Source organism: Cyprinodon variegatus, unplaced genomic scaffold, assembly GCF_000732505.1.
Source record: "Cyprinodon variegatus isolate N-32 unplaced genomic scaffold, C_variegatus-1.0 Scaffold165, whole genome shotgun sequence".
In the NCBI taxonomy this organism is placed as follows: domain Eukaryota; kingdom Metazoa; phylum Chordata; class Actinopteri; order Cyprinodontiformes; family Cyprinodontidae; genus Cyprinodon; species Cyprinodon variegatus.
In genome coordinates this window covers 312691-330796 of record NW_015150618.1, presented here as the reverse complement: position 1 = coordinate 330796, position 18106 = coordinate 312691, and the positions used below count along the sequence as shown (strand labels likewise).

Below are 18106 nucleotides of genomic sequence, written 5' to 3'. Positions count from 1 at the left end.
TTAATTTAATTAAATTTTTTTATATCTGCATTAAAAGCTCTAGTTCCATTGGGGTGACATAGGCTATTCCTGTTGCCTGTTGTCATGGTGATTCATCGAATCGGTTCTTCACTGATAATGGCTTTTTATACTTGTTATACATGTTGTAAACTCTTGAGTGGCTTTACCCGACTCCAAGCTAGATCAATTTAGAGTTGCAGATTTGAATCCGAGTTTGTTAAACCTGCATCGAGAAATGACCCCTTGGTGCGTTTATTTTATTTTTTTAACCCAGTTAACTGAATGTCAGCATAATTTTGATTAATGAAAAAAAGCAAAAAAACTGATATTTTCATGTACAGCGGATAAAACGTACCAGTGTAAAACTTCATAAGAGCAGGGACCAGGTGTTTGATGGACAATGGGTGGTTTTCCATCATTTCAGAGAATCTCTGAGTACGAGGCTGTACAGCAGGGTTGGTGACAAACAGCACCTCCACCAACTTGGCTATAAGGTAAGGGTTCCTGATGTAGTGCTGACTGCAGATGAACACCACCAGGAAGGTGACGACATCCTGGACACACGGCTCATATAAAACCTGGGGGGAGTACCTGCAGGGGATAAAGATGAAGCAGAAAGGAACATGTTCTGAAGTATCAGGTATTGAAAAAATAATATATGGTTCACGTTGACCATTTAGCATCCCTGTCAAAAAGTTATTTTATTTCAGATCTGGAAAACAAATAGAAGACAAGCAGAGAACTTACTGCACAACAAAAAGCAAAAACTCTGCCACATCTTCAACGTAAAACTCTGGTAGAGCAGCAAAGCTTTTGGGAATCTCAGAGTTCAAAGGAAGGGTAATGCTGGAAAAAAAGGAGAATGATTATACTTTTTCTGAAGGACAAACGATAAAGATGCATCAGCAGCATGATCAGTCAGAGGAATGTTTACTCACTTGGGGTAGGCAGGGTCCACCGACCGAAGTATGAGCTGAATGACTGTGCTGTAAAACTGCAGACATCTGCGGAGCAGGTTCTCGTCCAGAAGGCCCACGTCAGCGCACGCTTTGGCTCGCACCAGTTTCTGACAGGACAGTCACACACGATAAGCGTCACGTCTCAGCAAATATGTTCCCATGCATGACCATTCATGTTGCAGCTTTTCAGCAGAGAGAACAAGTATTTTAATGTCCAAAACAGACCCAGAGGTGACATTAGAAAAAGGCTGGTGTGTTTTTACCCTTACACTGTTCCCTAGGATTGGATCAATAAATAAAAGACAGACGGTAAGATTTCCAACAGGACTGACCTTGAGCTGGGTTTTACATCGTTTCAGCATTTCTCTGTGCCGACTAGCCAGGGGAGAATCTTTCCATTGGCTCTCGCTGTTTTTTAACTCTTCTACAGTCCTAAAATGGGAAACAAAGTTAGTCACAGGTCAGAATATGAACATGCTACAACTACTCGTTATTTACCTGTTGAGTTCACGGATGGCGCGTAATCTGCGGATGTAGCGCCGACAGCACGGCAGGATGGACAAGTGGTGGGTGTGAAGTGTTAAGAAGAAACACTCGGTGGGGAACTTGGGTTCCGAGAACTTGGAGGGATCTTCGTCTGATAATGTTCACATGTGACATAACACAGGAGGTTGCACATTAGTTTTTATTCATCATATTATTATATATTATACTATTCATAAAATAGTTTTAAAAGTTTTAAATGACAAACATATTTTACATTTTCTAAATGACTTGACTTTTCTTGACTAACATTTCTGGATTACTTTGAAAAGTTTTTGAATGTAGAGGATTCACAAAGGTGGGATTTTATACCTGGGTGTTCCACAAGTGAATTAATCACCAAAAAGGAGAAGTTGGCATTCATATCTGTTGTTCAAAAAGACTACTTCACACCCTTTTTGGCATTTGGAGCTATTTAGCGTAGTCCCATGTAAAACAAGTATTCCGTTGATATGCATCACAACTGTAATTGGGTAATGTTGGATACATTACATCCAAATCGTACAAATCTTTATTTGGTTTGCTAAAAAGAAAAACAAATAAACAGTGCCATTTTTGTTTTGCCAGTTCCAATCTACTAAAGGACGATCTGTATCACATCTGATTTGGTTTTTAAGAGTCACATGGTCCAAATGTTGATCAGAACAAAATAAAAAACCACTGTATGATAGACTTTTTTTAGATGGCAATAAACTGAATTCAATGGCCAATTAAGGATTAGCTAAACACAAAATCACTTACTACAACCAAAAATACTTTACAACTGTACTGGTTCAGGTACGTGGATAAAAGAATGCTTTGGTTACAGGTATGAAATGGGCACAGGAACTTGGAGAAAAATACACTGAATGGCTATTAAAGTACAGATTGGTTAAAGTCTGAAAGAGCTTTAGGTTAAGGAATTAACAATGGTTCTCTGAAATATGATAGAGGGATTGTAGTCGTCAGACCTGAGACTAGCCTGCTGCGACAAGATTTAAGGGAGAGCGGCGCACAGTGCTCACAGTTAGCTGGTCACGTTACTCCTTCCCGGGCATGTTGCAGCCCCAGGCACGAAGCGCAGACAGGGTGGGTGTCTGGCCCAGCTATAAGGTTGAAACATCTGCAAGCTCTAGCCAGTGGCTTGATCTTGTCTATGAGTACAAGTTTAAGCTGCCTCGTAAGCTTCGTAAATTAAATAGCAGATAGTTTCGTGGCTAGTTGCAACTGCTGCTATTTGGTGGCAGACCAGCAATGGAAGAAGGACTCAGAATAAGCAGATAACAGTAATGAGTAGGGTTCTTTGACCAAGTTGTTAGCTTGCTCTGTGAACAGTTAAGCTAGCTCAATACTTGCTGTATTAGCAGTCCAAGTAAACTTCTGGGAGCAAGAAGAGGTGTTGGACTGAGGATCAACAGCGTGACGTGACGTCAGGTTCTTATACTGGGGAAAAGTCCCTCCTCTAATAGCAGACATCATTTCTGTGAGCCAGTCAAGACTGGCGTAAAGTTATAGAGCTTCTGAACACAGCTCTGGGGGAGTGCGTCCCTTAATGAGATACTACAATGAATGTTGACAGAGAACCAGGAGCTGTTGATGCTTTGATGACTTATAAATAAGATCAAACGTCAAGTAACTAGGTCTCTCGATTTTTTTTAACCACTACATTCTTTTGAAATCGAGGAGTGGGACTAAAATATAATTTTCTAAGTGGAAAATCCAGGATGCAGATCATGATCTACAAATTAATTCATCCAACTTTTTTTTAGAACTGTTTACTTTTAGTTTTACGACAAATATTTGGGAATGTAACAATTATTTTTTTTTTCAAATTCTATACTTTTCAAAGGAACTATAAGCATTCTGTAGTATGAAGATATCCAACAATTATTGATGCTGACAGTCTTAGGAGTTGATCGTAACAAAAAGGAGCGAGGAAAAAAATTGTACAGATTGATGTATTGTTGAGTGAAGGACGGCTCTGCAGTCATCTAGGATGTTATATTAAAGGTTTGACAATCTAGCATGGTACTACTTACGCAGTTCAGCCATCCAGCTTTTCAGATCCTCCATTGTGGCTTTCAGACGAGTCTCTTCCAGGCTGACGACAAGGCGACACCGTGGATGGAAAATGTAATAGGGGTCAACTGTCTCTAGCTTGATTTTCATGCTCAGCTGCTGCAGCACCCATAAGAAGTTGAGCATGAAGCCGTCTGTTGACACCAGCTTGTCATCAGTCTGAGAAGAAAAAAAGATTCTCTAAATCTGATATTTGCTGAGAGACATGTTGCTGGTGCATTCATGTATTGTGTTATATGATAACAGATTAGTTAATTCTTAGTGCTACACACCTGCATCTGGGCTTTCTTCACATTATAGTTGACTAGAGCTGCCATGTAATTCAGAGCTAACTCGCGCGTCTCTCCATTCAGCAGAACATTATGGAGAACTTTAAAAAGGTCACCCTGGTAAAGAAAACAGCCATGATTAGAGCTCACAGTAGAATCAATAAGATAAAAAAAAAAAAGAAATCAGGACTCACTCTTGCCGACTCCAGATAGTGTTGCAAAGACTGGCTGACGACTCGGGTGTTCTCCATGGTGATGGCTGGGCCAGAGAAATACTTGTCTCCTACTTTGGTCTAAATGAGAGAACAGACGGTTTTTAAGTCCCATTGTTTTTCTGTTCTAGAAATAACAGAAAAGAAAAAGAAAATAACTTCAAGTAGAACACATTTTCTTCCCCAAGGCTGGTTAATATTAGAATTCAGCATATGAGGTATTTATGGATGTCATGACAACAATACGGCATGATACAAGAAAAATTATTTAAAAGGTTTGAAGGCCTCATTGCTCTAAATTAACAGCACAATTAGCTACAGAAAAAAAACTGATTTAATTTCATTTTAATATGATGTTCTACTTAAAAAAGAAATTCAGTTTACAAACATTTTTACAACAAAACAATATATTGGCCTGAAGGTATATAAAGAATAGTAAAACTTACATTATCCTCTGCAAATACTGAAAGGCTAAAGAAGGCCCCAAGGTAGGACAGTCTCTGTATTTCTCTGCCACAACCAGGGCTCAGAGGTTTCGGACACCACAGAGGAAGCGATGTGGCCTAAAGAAAAGAGGAGAAACAGATTCTATACATTACAGTATATGATATCATAGAAACTTTGGGTTTATTTCTTGGCCTGTAATAAAAAAATAAACAAATGCCTTCCTTACAGATGATTATCAATATTTTTTTTGAGTTTCTAAATCATGAGAAAAGTTAATTGCATACAAAAACCAAGAATCACCTATTTTAATAATATATTTTCTATATAATAAAAAAATGTTTTGTACCAGGCAGTGTTGTTTTCGTCAACTATGAGGAATGACGGAATTATTTTGTTGACGCTCCTTTTTTCATGACGACAACGAGAACTGATTAACTAAACCTGGATCTTTGTGGACGAAAACTTTTGAGTTGTTGAGTTATGAGTGTGGGTTTTATTCAACGAGACGAGACCAAATAAAAATTAGCAGGTAGTCTGTCAGATATTTAAAATGCATCATTGTGCTGTAATCTACTAAGCAGTATGAGCCGTGCTGCTGCATCCTGCTTGGTCACGCCGCCCACCTGCAGTGCAGTGCAGCGGTGCTCATTCTGCATGACCACAGATGGATCATGGCAGCAGCGGCGGGGTGAAAATAATCCAGAATGTAGGATAGAACACCAGTACTGCGCGCTGAACTCTGACAAACCATTCTTCTTGTTTAGTAATGTGTCTCTGCACGTGCTTAGCTCAGAGTCTGCACTTCTCTCCCTCCACAGTGATTGTTTGCTCTCAGCAGTCCATCTCTTCCTGCTCTCGCTATTTTTATATAGAGGGATTAAATTAAAAAAATTAAGCCAAAATTGCCAAAATAGAAAGAATTTTTTTGCTCTTTGGTTTTTTGGAGTAATGAAGATTTTATTGATCTGTATGTAATGCACTCACAGTAGATCAAGAAGTGTTGCTTTTGAATTGAAACCTTGTATATCTAAAACCATTCCTTTATTGTACATTTTGTTAGCTTGTCTGTCTGCTATTTTAACCAATATGATGTGTTGAGCTAGATCTGCTATTTTCACAGCTTTTGTTAGATACTTTTGCATTAAGTAGAACATTAATTCATAAAAAAGTTTATTTTAATTCTATACATCAAAGTTTTCTGCCCAAAAGCAATGATGAACTGCACAGCAGCATTCTATACCCAGCTATTACAGTATCTATGCAAGACCTTACAGTCTGGTAAAGAATCTGGTTGTTATTCGAAATTGTAAAGGTTAACCTTTTTTGCAACATAAAACTGACTAAAACCTTTTTAAGTTTTAGTTGACTAAAACCGACTTAAACGATCACATATCGTAATGACTAAAATGCGAATATGACTACTAATAGTTTTTGGTCCTGAAGACTAAGACTGAATCTAAGATGGCTGTCAATAACAACACTGGTACCAGGGCTAAAAATATTATTTAATTACACAGGGGAAAATAAAACAAAAACAAAAAGGAATGAATCCATCTTAACGTAGCTCAGCAAAGTGATTTATATGCTCACCAGGTTGCACACAGGATGTGTTTTCCCAAACTTGATCTCACAAAGCTCAGCTAATGCCTGTGAAACATAAAAATAAAATAGAAAATAAAATCAACAGTAATCTGAAAAATTAAAACATCCTTTGACTTAACAGCTCATCAACTGACAATAAAAGTTTAAATGTGACCAATGCATTGTGAAGGCTATGAAAACAAATTCATTCAGAGCACAGAGTGCATCAATGAGCTCAGCAGAAAAGCTGTCCATCAGGCTTCCCTCTTTACAGCCACTTGTACGCTCTAAGCCTTTCTATCCTCCAGTCTACTTCTGCAGATTCTGTCTTCTTACCATGAGGGGAAATTTAAAGTTGTCACTGTCAAAGGAACATTCTTTCACTGCCAGTGCGAGTCCATGGAGAATGGGAATGAAGATCTAGAAGAAAGAGTAAGAGATATTATTCATTATGAAGACAGCTTTTTAAAGTCTCTTTCCCTTCAGATACGTTCTGAAGATCAACTTATTATTTACATTTACAGATCTACACAACACTAGTACAAAAAAAATAAAAATAAATGTGTGGTCTTATTCTGTGTTGCTACTTAGGGATATAAAAAAAACACACAAAAATAGTTTTAGATTGAACTTGCAAAGAATTATAACTTAAGGTTTATAGTAGGGCTGCGAGATGTTAGGAAAACAAAGTAACTGTGACATTATCGCTATATCAAAAATGATTAAGTCACCTTTTATTGTCCCTTTGCAAGTGCAGTGTCAATCATGACTGGATGTATTGCACAGTTTGCACCACTTTAGTCAGAAACACATGATAACCAGTTATCTTTGCTTTCCTGCTAATCAATCAAGTTTCCATAGATGCATTAGCTAAAGTCGTTTGTCCATATTGTGTTTCAGAAATCCCTGTTGCTCTAGTTTGCGTCCATTCAAACTAGAATGAGATGGACTTTATTTCCAGATGCATTCTATTTTACACTTGCTGATACTAAGCAGGTCACTCCCTCCTATGACAGGAGTACTGCAGTTTTAAAATGTTTTAAAAATTAGGAGGTGAAATGGAGCCCCTTAAAATAAAAAATATAGAGCAGAAATATGTATTATTGCTGGGTAAAACAAGACGACCAGACTGAATGAAGGCCAGTGGAAAGAGAGGGCAGCATTCCTCCAAGGTTATTTTATCATGAATAAGATTTAAAACCAAATGAATGTCCTAAATTTTATGGATCCATCCAACATTCATTGATTAAATGTGATATCAGATGACAATTGTGTCTTCTTGACATATTTAGTGTTTGGGATACAGTGAAAAAGAGGTAAAAGAACATCAGTCAGAAAAATCTGAGCATTTTTCAGAAATACACTGGAGTCCTCAAAAAACAAACGGATCTCAATACAAAATTGCGAAACATGTAGGTGTGCCAACAGGCTTCAACAGCTAGCCTCTTTGTTTAAGAACACTAAGCTTTTCCGTTATATCTCCCCATAAAGTTCTTTTATGCACGATTGCTTTGTGCAATTACATGGTAATCAGATTTTTCTAAACATTTCTAATCGTAGCTTTAACCTAATCGCCATGAAGAAAGTTGTTTTGAATTAAAAACCAAGTGAGAGTAACAAGAAATTCGATTACAAACAAAACATTTCAAGATACAAACTACAATTTGAATTCAGAGGGTCCACTGTAAAAAAAAGACCAATGATTCTCCCGGGTATTGACGTTTAAGGAGGGACGTGCTCCCCACCTGTCTGAACACGTCCTCTTCCTGATGGGTAATGCGCACCAACTCCTGAATAAAGCCGTACGGAAGATTCCGGCACAGCATGTAAGGTACCAGCAGGGATTGTTGAAGGGGGCTCCTACATGCAGTCAGGAGACAAAACAGTGGAAAGAAAATTATGTCCTGAAGCAAGGTGAAAGAGTAGTTGCTATGAAGATGGCAAAAATAAACAACATAAAGAGAAAGTGGATGTGCTTTCTCACCGAGGCTGGGTCAGAGCTCCCTGGAGGACAAGGGCAACATGGGAAATACACTGAGAGCGAATGTTACTGAGAAGCTGGCTGACATTCGGTTGGCTGCACATCTGGAGAAAAACAACACATGAAACGAACACATGAACTACAGCTAAGTGTTTTTGTTTGTTTTTAATGGGCATGAAAACAGGAAATCACAAACCTAGAATGAGCAAATAGATTTTTTCAAAATGTAGACTACATCTAGTCTGCAGTAAGGGTTTTATTATAAATGAAGATGATTCAGGGTTCCCACACTTTGGTTCATATCAAAATCAAGAATTTTTCAGGACCAATTCTCTCAAACTCAAGAGCCACTTGCAGCGACATTTACCTTTACGAGGTAGCCTCAGTAAAATAACTGCAAAAATATGTATTAGCCTTAAGTACTTTGGTAACTGTTATTACTTGCTGGTCCAGGAGAAGTGAAACCTGCAAAGTCAATGACTCTACACTATCAGCTGGGTTTCCTTATATAAAAAACTTTTAACCAATGTCGGTATAACCTCTGTAAATGCCTTAAGGTGACATCTTGGTGCTATATAAATAAACCAATTTGAGTTGCTATATGATAGCTGTCAACAATACAACATTTCAACACAATGTCCGTTAACGTTCAACCACTGACCCGTCACTTGCACACAACTTGGTAGGTAAACTGGATTCTAAAAAACAAGGCAGAGACAACATAAAGCAGCTAATGAATGCCAACAACTAAAAAGCTACAACAACACATCAGGACTTCATCATCCTGTTAACAACTCGTACACAAATGATAAGTATTAAAATTAAGAACTACTTTCAATTTAAAAACAACACTTTTGTGATAAGCTCCTGCAGCCTGGTTGGACAATGCAGCTTTATCAGTGCTCTTCACTGAGCAGGCTTCACAACTAGGAAAATGTAGTTTTTGGGGTCCTTTAAAAAAAAGCACTCAACATAATTCTTTTTTTGGGAAGTCATGCATCCTGAAATGTGTATTATGCACCGAGTCGATGACGCTAAATAAAACTGACTAGCAATCCACCAATAGGAAGATTGCACGCACTGATGCATCTACTGTTTCAAACAAGCTAATCATGCTGACTGCATGAAGGACACAAGAATGCCACTGATGACAAAAAAAAAAAAAAACATGTCTCTGGACTTTCCAGGAAGGATACCCATCTTCTTGTTGCTTTTTTTTTTATTATGATTCATAAACTTTCAAGGTTTTCAAAGACCTATGGGAACCCTGATGATCCCAAAATGGTCATTTTAACAACAGTCATCTTGTTGCATTGATGATAAAGGAAGAACAAAGAAATCTCGTCTTCCAGGCATTCGCCTACCTTGGGAGCTTTTCTTTCCTCCATGCCAACACTGTCAAAACGCTCAATGAGGTAGTTCAGCATCTCTGTCTCTTTGCACGTTTCAATGGTGAACCTGTCGCTGACTGAATCACATGACATCCCCCCTCCAGAGGCACCCAGACTACAGTCAGACACAAAACACAAGCAGAGAGGAGAGTCAGGTCACAGAAGAAAACACAGCACAGTTAGGGGGAAGTTCCATCACATTAAACATAATCAAGTTGAAGAGATTCAAAAAGCACAAAAGTCTGGAGGACCCATAGTTTGCATCAGCAATGAGCTGTGGATTGGGAAAAAAGGGTTTAGAAGTGTTTAAATAATTAAGAGATTGCTCACAGAAAGTTATTGCAGGCAAAACTTACCTTTAAGCATTCACTCATAAGAGCTGTTAGTTTTCAGCTGCAACACAGTATGAGCTGCTTCAAATTTCAAAATCTAGTAGGAGTTACACTAAACTGGATTATTAGCATGCAATGCAGTCATGTTACTACAGCTCTCAAATATAAGGTTCAACACCAAAAACATTATCAGGTTCTTACTTCAAAGGAGTAGCACAACTAGCAATTGAGGAATGACAATGAAAAAAAAAAAAAGATAATCATCCGACTGAATCAGCCACTCTAATCTAATTGGCCGACTCGAATTACTAGTTTAAAAATCATACCTCTCTTTATAAATACAACTATTCATTTAGGTGAAATCTACCATATTGCAGTTTTCTCCATTCTCCATGGCACCATATCCTCTGTCTGACTGTTAATTTACCTAAACTTTTTAATCATTTGATTCAAATACTTAACATAAACTTGCTGTTATTCTGATGATGCCCTCCTTTATTTACCCACCCTATTCCATCTTATAGCGTTTTTATCTGAATAGAAATTCTCTTGATAGGGACCAAATGGTTTTCACTCTCACCAGCAAGGACTCACCCATCCCTCCATAAACTCAGATGTAGAGTCGGAGTGTCAGCTTGGCCCTCACTTTATCTTTAGAAACCCATATCAACATCACTCCCAGTTTCCCCTGCTTCAATTTATGTAATATTAGCCAGCTCCGGCCGTCCGTCACTCCTAGAATGATGAACCAGAATGATGCTGCCAACGTCATCTCCAGAATGCAATCCCACCTGTCAGTATTCAACTGTATTTTAAAAGTTTAACTAGCTCCTGAACAGATACCACCAGGAATTCAAAATCCTGCAATCCTTCCATTCCCTCATATCTAATTAACAACCGCCACATTCCCAGTCCTTTATCAGCCTCTTCTGACCATCTTGGGATTCGTGGGCTTAAGCCGATCTCAGTTTTTCCATTTATATAAATCCCTGCTGTAGTCTTGTCTATCCAATCAAGCATTCTCACTCCAACTGAGTGTCCTTTTATTTTACTCTCATTTTTTTCCCCCATCTGACAAAGATGCAAATAATACAGCAGAACACCCACAAAAAAAGTTAATATCAAAACCAAAATAGGTTTTCCACATAATCCCCCTGAGATGTTATGTAACGCTTCCCCTTCAGCATGCATACAAAGGCAATGAACGGAACATCCAACCAACAGCTGGATGGCCATCAATTTCTTTTGTTATGCGACGGGTCTACTTGAGCAGCCCTAGTGGTAAGCCAGTTGGAGCCACATCCATGTGCAAGCGTGCACAAAAACAATCACCACACACCAAGCGTTGGTGTACCTGGACCCAAACTGAACCTGTGCAAAATCCTCTTCCTCCTCCTCAGACTCTTCATCACTGCTGTCTTGGGACATGTCAGAAAGGGCAAAAAACAGGAGCGACAAGGGACTAACAGGACAAGAAAGGATAAGATTTAAGAAAAAGAACAAATAGACTGGAAGAGACAAAAATATGTAATAAGTATAAAGTGACAGTAAAGAAAAAGAGGAAAGTAGGACAAATAAAACTGCTCTCTAATAGTGGATTAATACTAATACTGTGGATTAATTAAGATGAATTCAAAGCTCACAAAAGACACAGACATGATCCGGGAGTTTCTGTGAGACAAGGACACACAGGTCAGACCTTAAGAACTTTAGGCAAATTTAAAGATGTCTTTATCAAATCCAAAATAAAGTTTCAGCTATAGGGATAAATGCATCTTTAATAAGATGAGGGCCCTTTAATATCCACAACTACAATGTGCAAATTTATATAAACCTCACCACAAGTGGGTCATTCAAGCAACCTTATCCTGTAAATCATCCCATCCAACATCATCAAAGTGTCAGTATTTAACATGGGATGCTTTAAAACGTTGAAGTGTGAAGAAGAAAGAAACAAGACTTTTAGCAATATAATGTCATTACTGCTGGACATAAATTCTGTGCTTGGAAAATTCTTGGTTCTTTGCCATTTGTAAAGGGTAAAGTTGTTGACTAATTTATACTGAACCTTTAGCTTATTTACATCATGTCTATCCTAAAGATTGGGGGAGGGGGGTTCAGAAAGGACTCAGTTTATTGACTCGGTCACACACATACAAATGACAGATGAGATACCTAGATGATGGCATCCTGGCAGCAAAGGCAGCTTGTCGAGCTCTCATTCTGGGAGAAGAAGGGCCAACAGGAAGGGTTGAGGAGGGGCGATGGTTCCCAGACCTTGGTGAGCTCAAAATAATGGACTGGGGGCTTAAAGGTGTGGCTGGAAGTGGGGTGTTTGGAGGAACGGAGGGTGTAGCTGGACTGGGAGAAAGACCAGGGAAACTATATCCTCTGGGAACTGGGCTGAGTGGAGAAGAGGCTGCCCAGGGTGTGGTGACGGAATAGGGACGATATCGCTGAGAGATAGGCATGGGGGTAGATGAGGGATTAAGGGAGAGCCTGGTACTAGGAGTGGCAGGTGGGCTGGGGGGAACTACAAACTGTGGTGTGGAGGTGGCTGCAGGTAGAGTGGGTGTAGTAGGGGTAGAGAGAGATGGGCAAGTTCTTCCTGCTGCATTCAAAGCCATTGGATGAGGACTACCGCAACCATATAAACTGTGAATAGCATTGATATTAAGATCAAGGGAGGGTCCATTGACAATAATACCAGAACAAACAAAAAATGAATAAAAAAATGAAGACAAGAAAATCCACACAGACTTTAAGGCAAGGAGAAATTTAAGGGAAATTACATTACAACCATCACACCTCTTAAATGTGTTTCCCTGATGGTGGGTAATTACCTGGACAGAGAGCTGGCTCCAAAGGAGCCTGCACTGGGGCCCATTGGGCTGCTGCCTTGGCTAGAAGGCTGCACCAGCGTCAGGCGGTGGTCGGGGGATTTTGCGGCTGCAATGGGCTGAGAAGTGGCAGTCAAGCTGGCGAAGGGGTTGTGGACATTTGACTGGGACGACATCATTAACACTTCCATCAGAATCTGGCTGATGAGGTCTTTGAAGTCGGAGTACACTGAAAGATTCCCAATCATGTAGTTTATTAAATATCATCAAAAGCAACCATTTAAAAGTAACTACAGTTCAAATGTTGACATAAAGCAAAAAGTTAAGGTTCAGAAAAATACCATCTCTAGGGTTTTGGTGAAAATCTGCAGCTAGTGAAGGGAGAAAGATAACATCTCTGTCCTGCTCCTTCCACGATACGCGGAGGATCTTGGAAATCAGGTGAAGAGCCTGATCTTCAGAGACATCAGAATTTGCAGAGGTTTCCTGCAGAGGAAGGTTGATCAGGTCACAGACATGATGCCAGAATCAGAAACAAGATTTACAAGTTAGCAGTTGTTTCCTTAAAAGGTCTAGATATCAAATCTTGATTCATTATTCACCTTCTCAGTCAAGTTTCTCTTCTCCCTGCGATCACTGTCCTCCACCTCCATGTTTTCAATCCCTGAGTCCACATCCACCTGGGACATGCTGAGGAAAGCAAAAGGGAAAATATATATTTTTTTAATAGTATATTCCAAAAAATTCTAATTTCTTGTCCAACATACAACAAAATATCTCTTCTGAGAGACGAGAGTAAAACATATTTATAGCTACTTTTTATATAATTAACAAACAGCATCTAATAAGAATGCAAGGCAATAAAAAAAAAAAATCTCACCTCTTTTCGCAGGAGGCAGGGTCAATGTCCATGCTCTGCGATCGAGACAAACTCTGAGACTGTGTCTCGAGGCTGTTGGAGGGGGAGCTGGAGAGGGAGCTTACACCTTCACTGCTCTGACTGCCATACGCCACCCCTGCAGGACAGCAAGTACAGTAGAACCCAGGATTTTTCTCAAATATCTGCTAGATTTTCAGTTAAACATATAAAGTTATTTACCCATCTTATATGTGTGGTATAAAATATCAGAAATGTATTCATTCCCTTCTCAATTATCAACTGAATGATAATTGTTCCCTATCAAACCATACTTAAAAACAACGCTCCTGGTATTAGGCTGTTTAATTTTTGGTGCTGAAGTTAAAGTTTTTGGACTTGGAAGGCCTCATTGCCATCGCCCTTATCCTCAGTTCTCTCCACAGATTCTTTATCAGACTGGAGTTAGAAGTTGAACTTTGACTGGGCTGCCATAAACTTTACTATTACTTCCAGTCAAAAGAAATATGCAAGTAAAATATTAAAGATTTATCTAGGGCACACAAATAAATCCAGTGTGATTCTGATCTATTAAGATTCCAGATGAGGACTGCAGCGACAACAAATTGTTTGTGTGCTGGTGCTCTTTTAAGATTGGGTACAAGATTGAAAAAATTTGTATAAGTGGTTCAGACACTCCATGAGAGTTTTGTGAGTACAAATAGCAATATGAGAGAAGAAAGGAAGTAAAGGGAAACTCCAAACCATGGAGTTTGTTTCACCTGATTTAATTTCATAAAAAGTCTTCTTTAAAGAATCTTTGGCTATCCGATTATTAATAATTTCATTGGAAAAATAATAGATTACAAAATAATTGTTAGTCGCAGTTTTACTTCACAAGTATGTCAAAGTGGAGCAAGCAAAATTATTTTAACAGAAGATCATAAAGGTTATTTTTAAAACATTATTGCTAATCCTAATAGAACAGCTGATTTTGTCAGCCCATACTGCTGATCATCCAAGCAGTCCTGTGATGTTATAGTGTTCCTTTTTTTCTAACATTTCATACCCCTCAAACATAAACGCTGACAATATAAAGATTTTTTTTACAGTTTTGTACAAACAATGTTTTGTTTTTTACTTGTATGGCCAAAAGAAAACATCCATAGGCTAATTAAATACAGAGTCACACCAAAGCTTATAAAATTGGTTGATACAGATAAAAATTTGATGATAATGAAGGGAAAGTTTTAATATTTAACCTAAAGGATTGCTGCCAGTTCAGCTAACACAGCATAGTGTCTAAAGCATGCATATCCACCAGACTGATTCCTTACCAGAGGTTCCCATAGGGGATGTGGCAGGGGTTCCACTGTGGACATTGAGGCCCAAAGATTGGGAGGCAGCTGGTGTTACAGGTTGGGGTGAGATGCCTGAGGGGCCAGGGAGGGGTCCAGGTGGAGTCTCTCTCTGTGGGGATGTGAGGGGGGTACTGAGCGGGGTGCTGGGTTGTGATGTCTGTCCTCCTGCCAGCCGTGCCAGCCGCCTTCTGCGGATCTATAAAATAATATACATTTTTGCTTTATATTAAGGATTTTTTTTACAACAAAATAATTAAATGTTAACATATTATTGAAGAAATGTCAAAGTGCAAATTTTGTTACGCTTAAAAAAAAAAAGCATTTAGCAATAACAGGAATTTTTTAATTTTTTGCTTAAAACCTAAGCTTGTGCAGGAGACTATTAATGGCAACTACCGACGTATAGAGCTAACAGCCTCCTACTTTGTGGATACCAGTTCACAGATGGATTTGTGGCAACATAATAGAGCATGAAACATAACATCACTGCACAACACCAAATTCGGAAATAACTGCATGGGCTGCAATAAATTTCACAGTTCATGCAGCCTTTCCAACACTAGCAATAAACATTGGTGGATGCAGCAGAAATATTTATTTATTTATTAGGACATTATAATGCGAGAAAGTCTATAATACACTAAGTTGCTTTATTCTAAAAACATCACATATCAGGTCATTTGGGCAGGTTCATCAAAAATTACTTCAAGGTCAGCTGAGACTTTAGAAAACATTTTTCCACAGGCTTGTGTAGATTGAACAGGACTGTGCTTTTGGCCAGGCTGTAATAAGTAAGGAAAAAAGTTCCATTGCCTGGAATCATTCAGTGAAGTGTTTGTATTTGTACTGTAAATTAGGCTTATCATTTTGTTTTATCTTATGTCTCTTTTAGATGATGGTTAGGTTTAGCAAAGTTGATATCTGCTGGTAAAGACAAAGTAAACATAAATGACAGAGTAGGGTTAATTGGACTTTTCTTCTTCCTTAAAGGCCTTTCACCCCTCATCTAAAAAGGCTTAATTTCTGATTATAGGTTGGAAGTAACAAGAGATTTTAACAAAGTCCTTAGGTGCTTAAACTTGATTAAATTAAAGTAGGGTATGTTATTTTTTGAGGGGGCAACAATATTATACATCTGAAAATAAAATCTTATAGTTAAAATCCCTCTTATAGTGTTATAGTATCTGAATAACCATAGTATGCACTACGTGCAATCTGATATGTTTTAATTGTCGTATGTACCAACCTAACCCAACTAGGAGTTATAAAATCCTTCATCCCAGCATGTATTAAACTGCACTTTACCTGCCTTTTGACATAATATTTACAATAATTCACTTAAAATTGAACATTAAAAGCCTAAATTGTGTTTCAAATACAAACTGTAAAAAAATTACCACACATCCCAGATGTTTTTAAATGGTTAAGTCCGGGGCGTATTGTACCTAAGAGGATTAGGGCCATAGGGAAGAAAAAAAAAAAAAAAAAAGTTAACTGATTTTAAACTATTACTTCAGTTTAACATGGGAAAAAAGTCAGAATTCTGACTTTAATTTCAGAATTTTGGATCGTAATGTAGATTGGCACCATACAGGAAGAGATGTGGGAGCACACAGCTTCACTGACAAATATGTAAATTGTTTGAGAGGGCCAGTGGCATATTGGTGGAAAATTAGGCGACTTTTATGTGCCCAAGGGGTGCCTGGTGATGCTATTTCATTAATGGAAGAGCAGGACATGATTAACACAAGAGAGCTAGTTTAGTCTCTAAAAGAGACATGGCTACGGCTTGATGCCAACATGTTTTTTAGCTGTCAAATTTAATTTAGAATTCTGAAAATAAAGTCAGAATTGTGAGAAAAAAGTCAGAATTTTGACTTTAATCTCAGAATTCATTTAGAATTTTGAGAATAAAGTCAGAATTGTGAGAAAAAAGTCAGAATTATGAGAATAAAGTCAGAATTGTGAGAAAAAAGTCAGAATTATGACTTTTTTTTCATATTGTACTGAAATGAAATTTTAAAATCGGTTAACTCTTTTTTTCAGTGGCCCTAATCCTCTTCCATAGTATTGAGTAAGAAAAGGTGTGTGTCATTTTCAATGTCCAAGGGAAGCATCACTGTTAACTCTGCTGTGGTGCTCCACTGTTTTCATGTTTGCCCCTTTCTGCTGAGTCGTTTCGCAAACATATTTAGCCAATGTTAGCAACAATTAGACGTTTTTTTGTTTTGTTTATTTACAAGCAATATATTTTAATAAAAAGTTCAACATTTTCTTTTCTTTAGGCTTCCATAATGCAAAGGGGAAGATAAATTAATATTTCGTTGCGTTTAACCACAAACAATGTTAAACACTTGCTTATGAGCTAACCGTAACCAGTTAGCACCGTCCTCCTGCTAAATGACACGGCACAGGCAACTTCAAAGCCTTTCTCTAATTTATTACGCATAACATAGAAAAACATGATTTCATATGATTAAAACGTTTGGGATTCGGGTTGACCTAGTCAGATAATACTGTCTTTTCGGTGAAATAATTGTAGAATTGAGCCAGCGAGTGGTTTCTTTCTTTCACGTTAAGCTAACATTAGTGCTACCTTTTGTAGCAACCAGGCTCGCTTTAAGACGCTGTTGAAGCTTTGAGAAGGAAATAGTAGTTCTGAAAAACGTAACACCAGTTAAACGAGGCTTCGCTCTGTAATTATTAAATGAATTGATCCATTGTCACCTTACCTCATCTGCGCTCAACTCTTCCATCCTGGCAGCTAAGTCAACTAGCTATTTCACTTTCAGTTGCTTCGGAGTGCCAGCCAGAGCCAGCTAGCTAGCTTCGATTAGGACCGAATATGCATAGTTTAACTCGTTCAACGAATAAATGTCAGTCCGGATTGTCCCCGAGTTAAAAACTAGGACACCGATATACGATAGATGGAGAGCTGCAGATCTCCCAAAAAATCTCTTGTTTGGTAGTTTTTCTACCGAGAAGCAAACAAAAAGAAAAGTAGCTAGCTATTATATACGTCAAAATACAACAGCGGCCATTTTGGCTCTACATCAGGTCACGTGACTATTGATGCTTAGGGGGAATGCTGCGTCACTGCGTGGAAAATACCTTTAAGTAGTGGTGAATTGAACAGAACCAATGAGGTTTACGAATTTTATTTAGCCATTTATTTGTTTCTCTACGTTGATCCGCCAGAAACATACAAATTGAATTAGTAAATTAATTCACCAACTCCATCCTTAATCTTTTTGTTGTTGTTTTTCCTTAGATTCT

At 38.3% G+C, this 18106-nt stretch overlaps 1 protein-coding gene across 3 annotated transcripts in view; it reads right to left on the bottom strand.

Annotated features, from left to right (window-relative positions):
- Positions 1 to 17887, bottom strand: part of ube4b (ubiquitination factor E4B) — a 24022-nt gene extending 6135 nt beyond the window's left edge. The window contains exons 1-22 of one of the 3 annotated variants that reach the window (XM_015378169.1): positions 17563 to 17887; positions 14807 to 15026; positions 13494 to 13629; positions 13216 to 13303; positions 12955 to 13099; positions 12617 to 12842; positions 11949 to 12428; positions 11128 to 11235; positions 9415 to 9556; positions 8054 to 8154; positions 7815 to 7929; positions 6406 to 6489; positions 6079 to 6135; positions 4488 to 4604; positions 4024 to 4122; positions 3833 to 3946; positions 3521 to 3719; positions 1458 to 1596; positions 1292 to 1391; positions 939 to 1066; positions 748 to 846; positions 356 to 591 (exon numbers count right to left, since the gene is read on the bottom strand). In XM_015378169.1, the coding sequence (XP_015233655.1) occupies positions 356 to 591; positions 748 to 846; positions 939 to 1066; positions 1292 to 1391; positions 1458 to 1596; positions 3521 to 3719; positions 3833 to 3946; positions 4024 to 4122; positions 4488 to 4604; positions 6079 to 6135; positions 6406 to 6489; positions 7815 to 7929; positions 8054 to 8154; positions 9415 to 9556; positions 11128 to 11235; positions 11949 to 12428; positions 12617 to 12842; positions 12955 to 13099; positions 13216 to 13303; positions 13494 to 13629; positions 14807 to 15026; positions 17563 to 17586 (3157 nt within the window). In that variant the 5' untranslated portion in view covers positions 17587 to 17887. The remainder of the gene's footprint in view (positions 1 to 355; positions 592 to 747; positions 847 to 938; positions 1067 to 1291; positions 1392 to 1457; positions 1597 to 3520; positions 3720 to 3832; positions 3947 to 4023; positions 4123 to 4487; positions 4605 to 6078; positions 6136 to 6405; positions 6490 to 7814; positions 7930 to 8053; positions 8155 to 9414; positions 9557 to 11127; positions 11236 to 11948; positions 12429 to 12616; positions 12843 to 12954; positions 13100 to 13215; positions 13304 to 13493; positions 13630 to 14806; positions 15027 to 17562) is intronic. The other 2 variants (XM_015378170.1, XM_015378171.1) reach the window with 2 other exon arrangements.
- Positions 17888 to 18106: the final 219 nt, after the last annotated feature.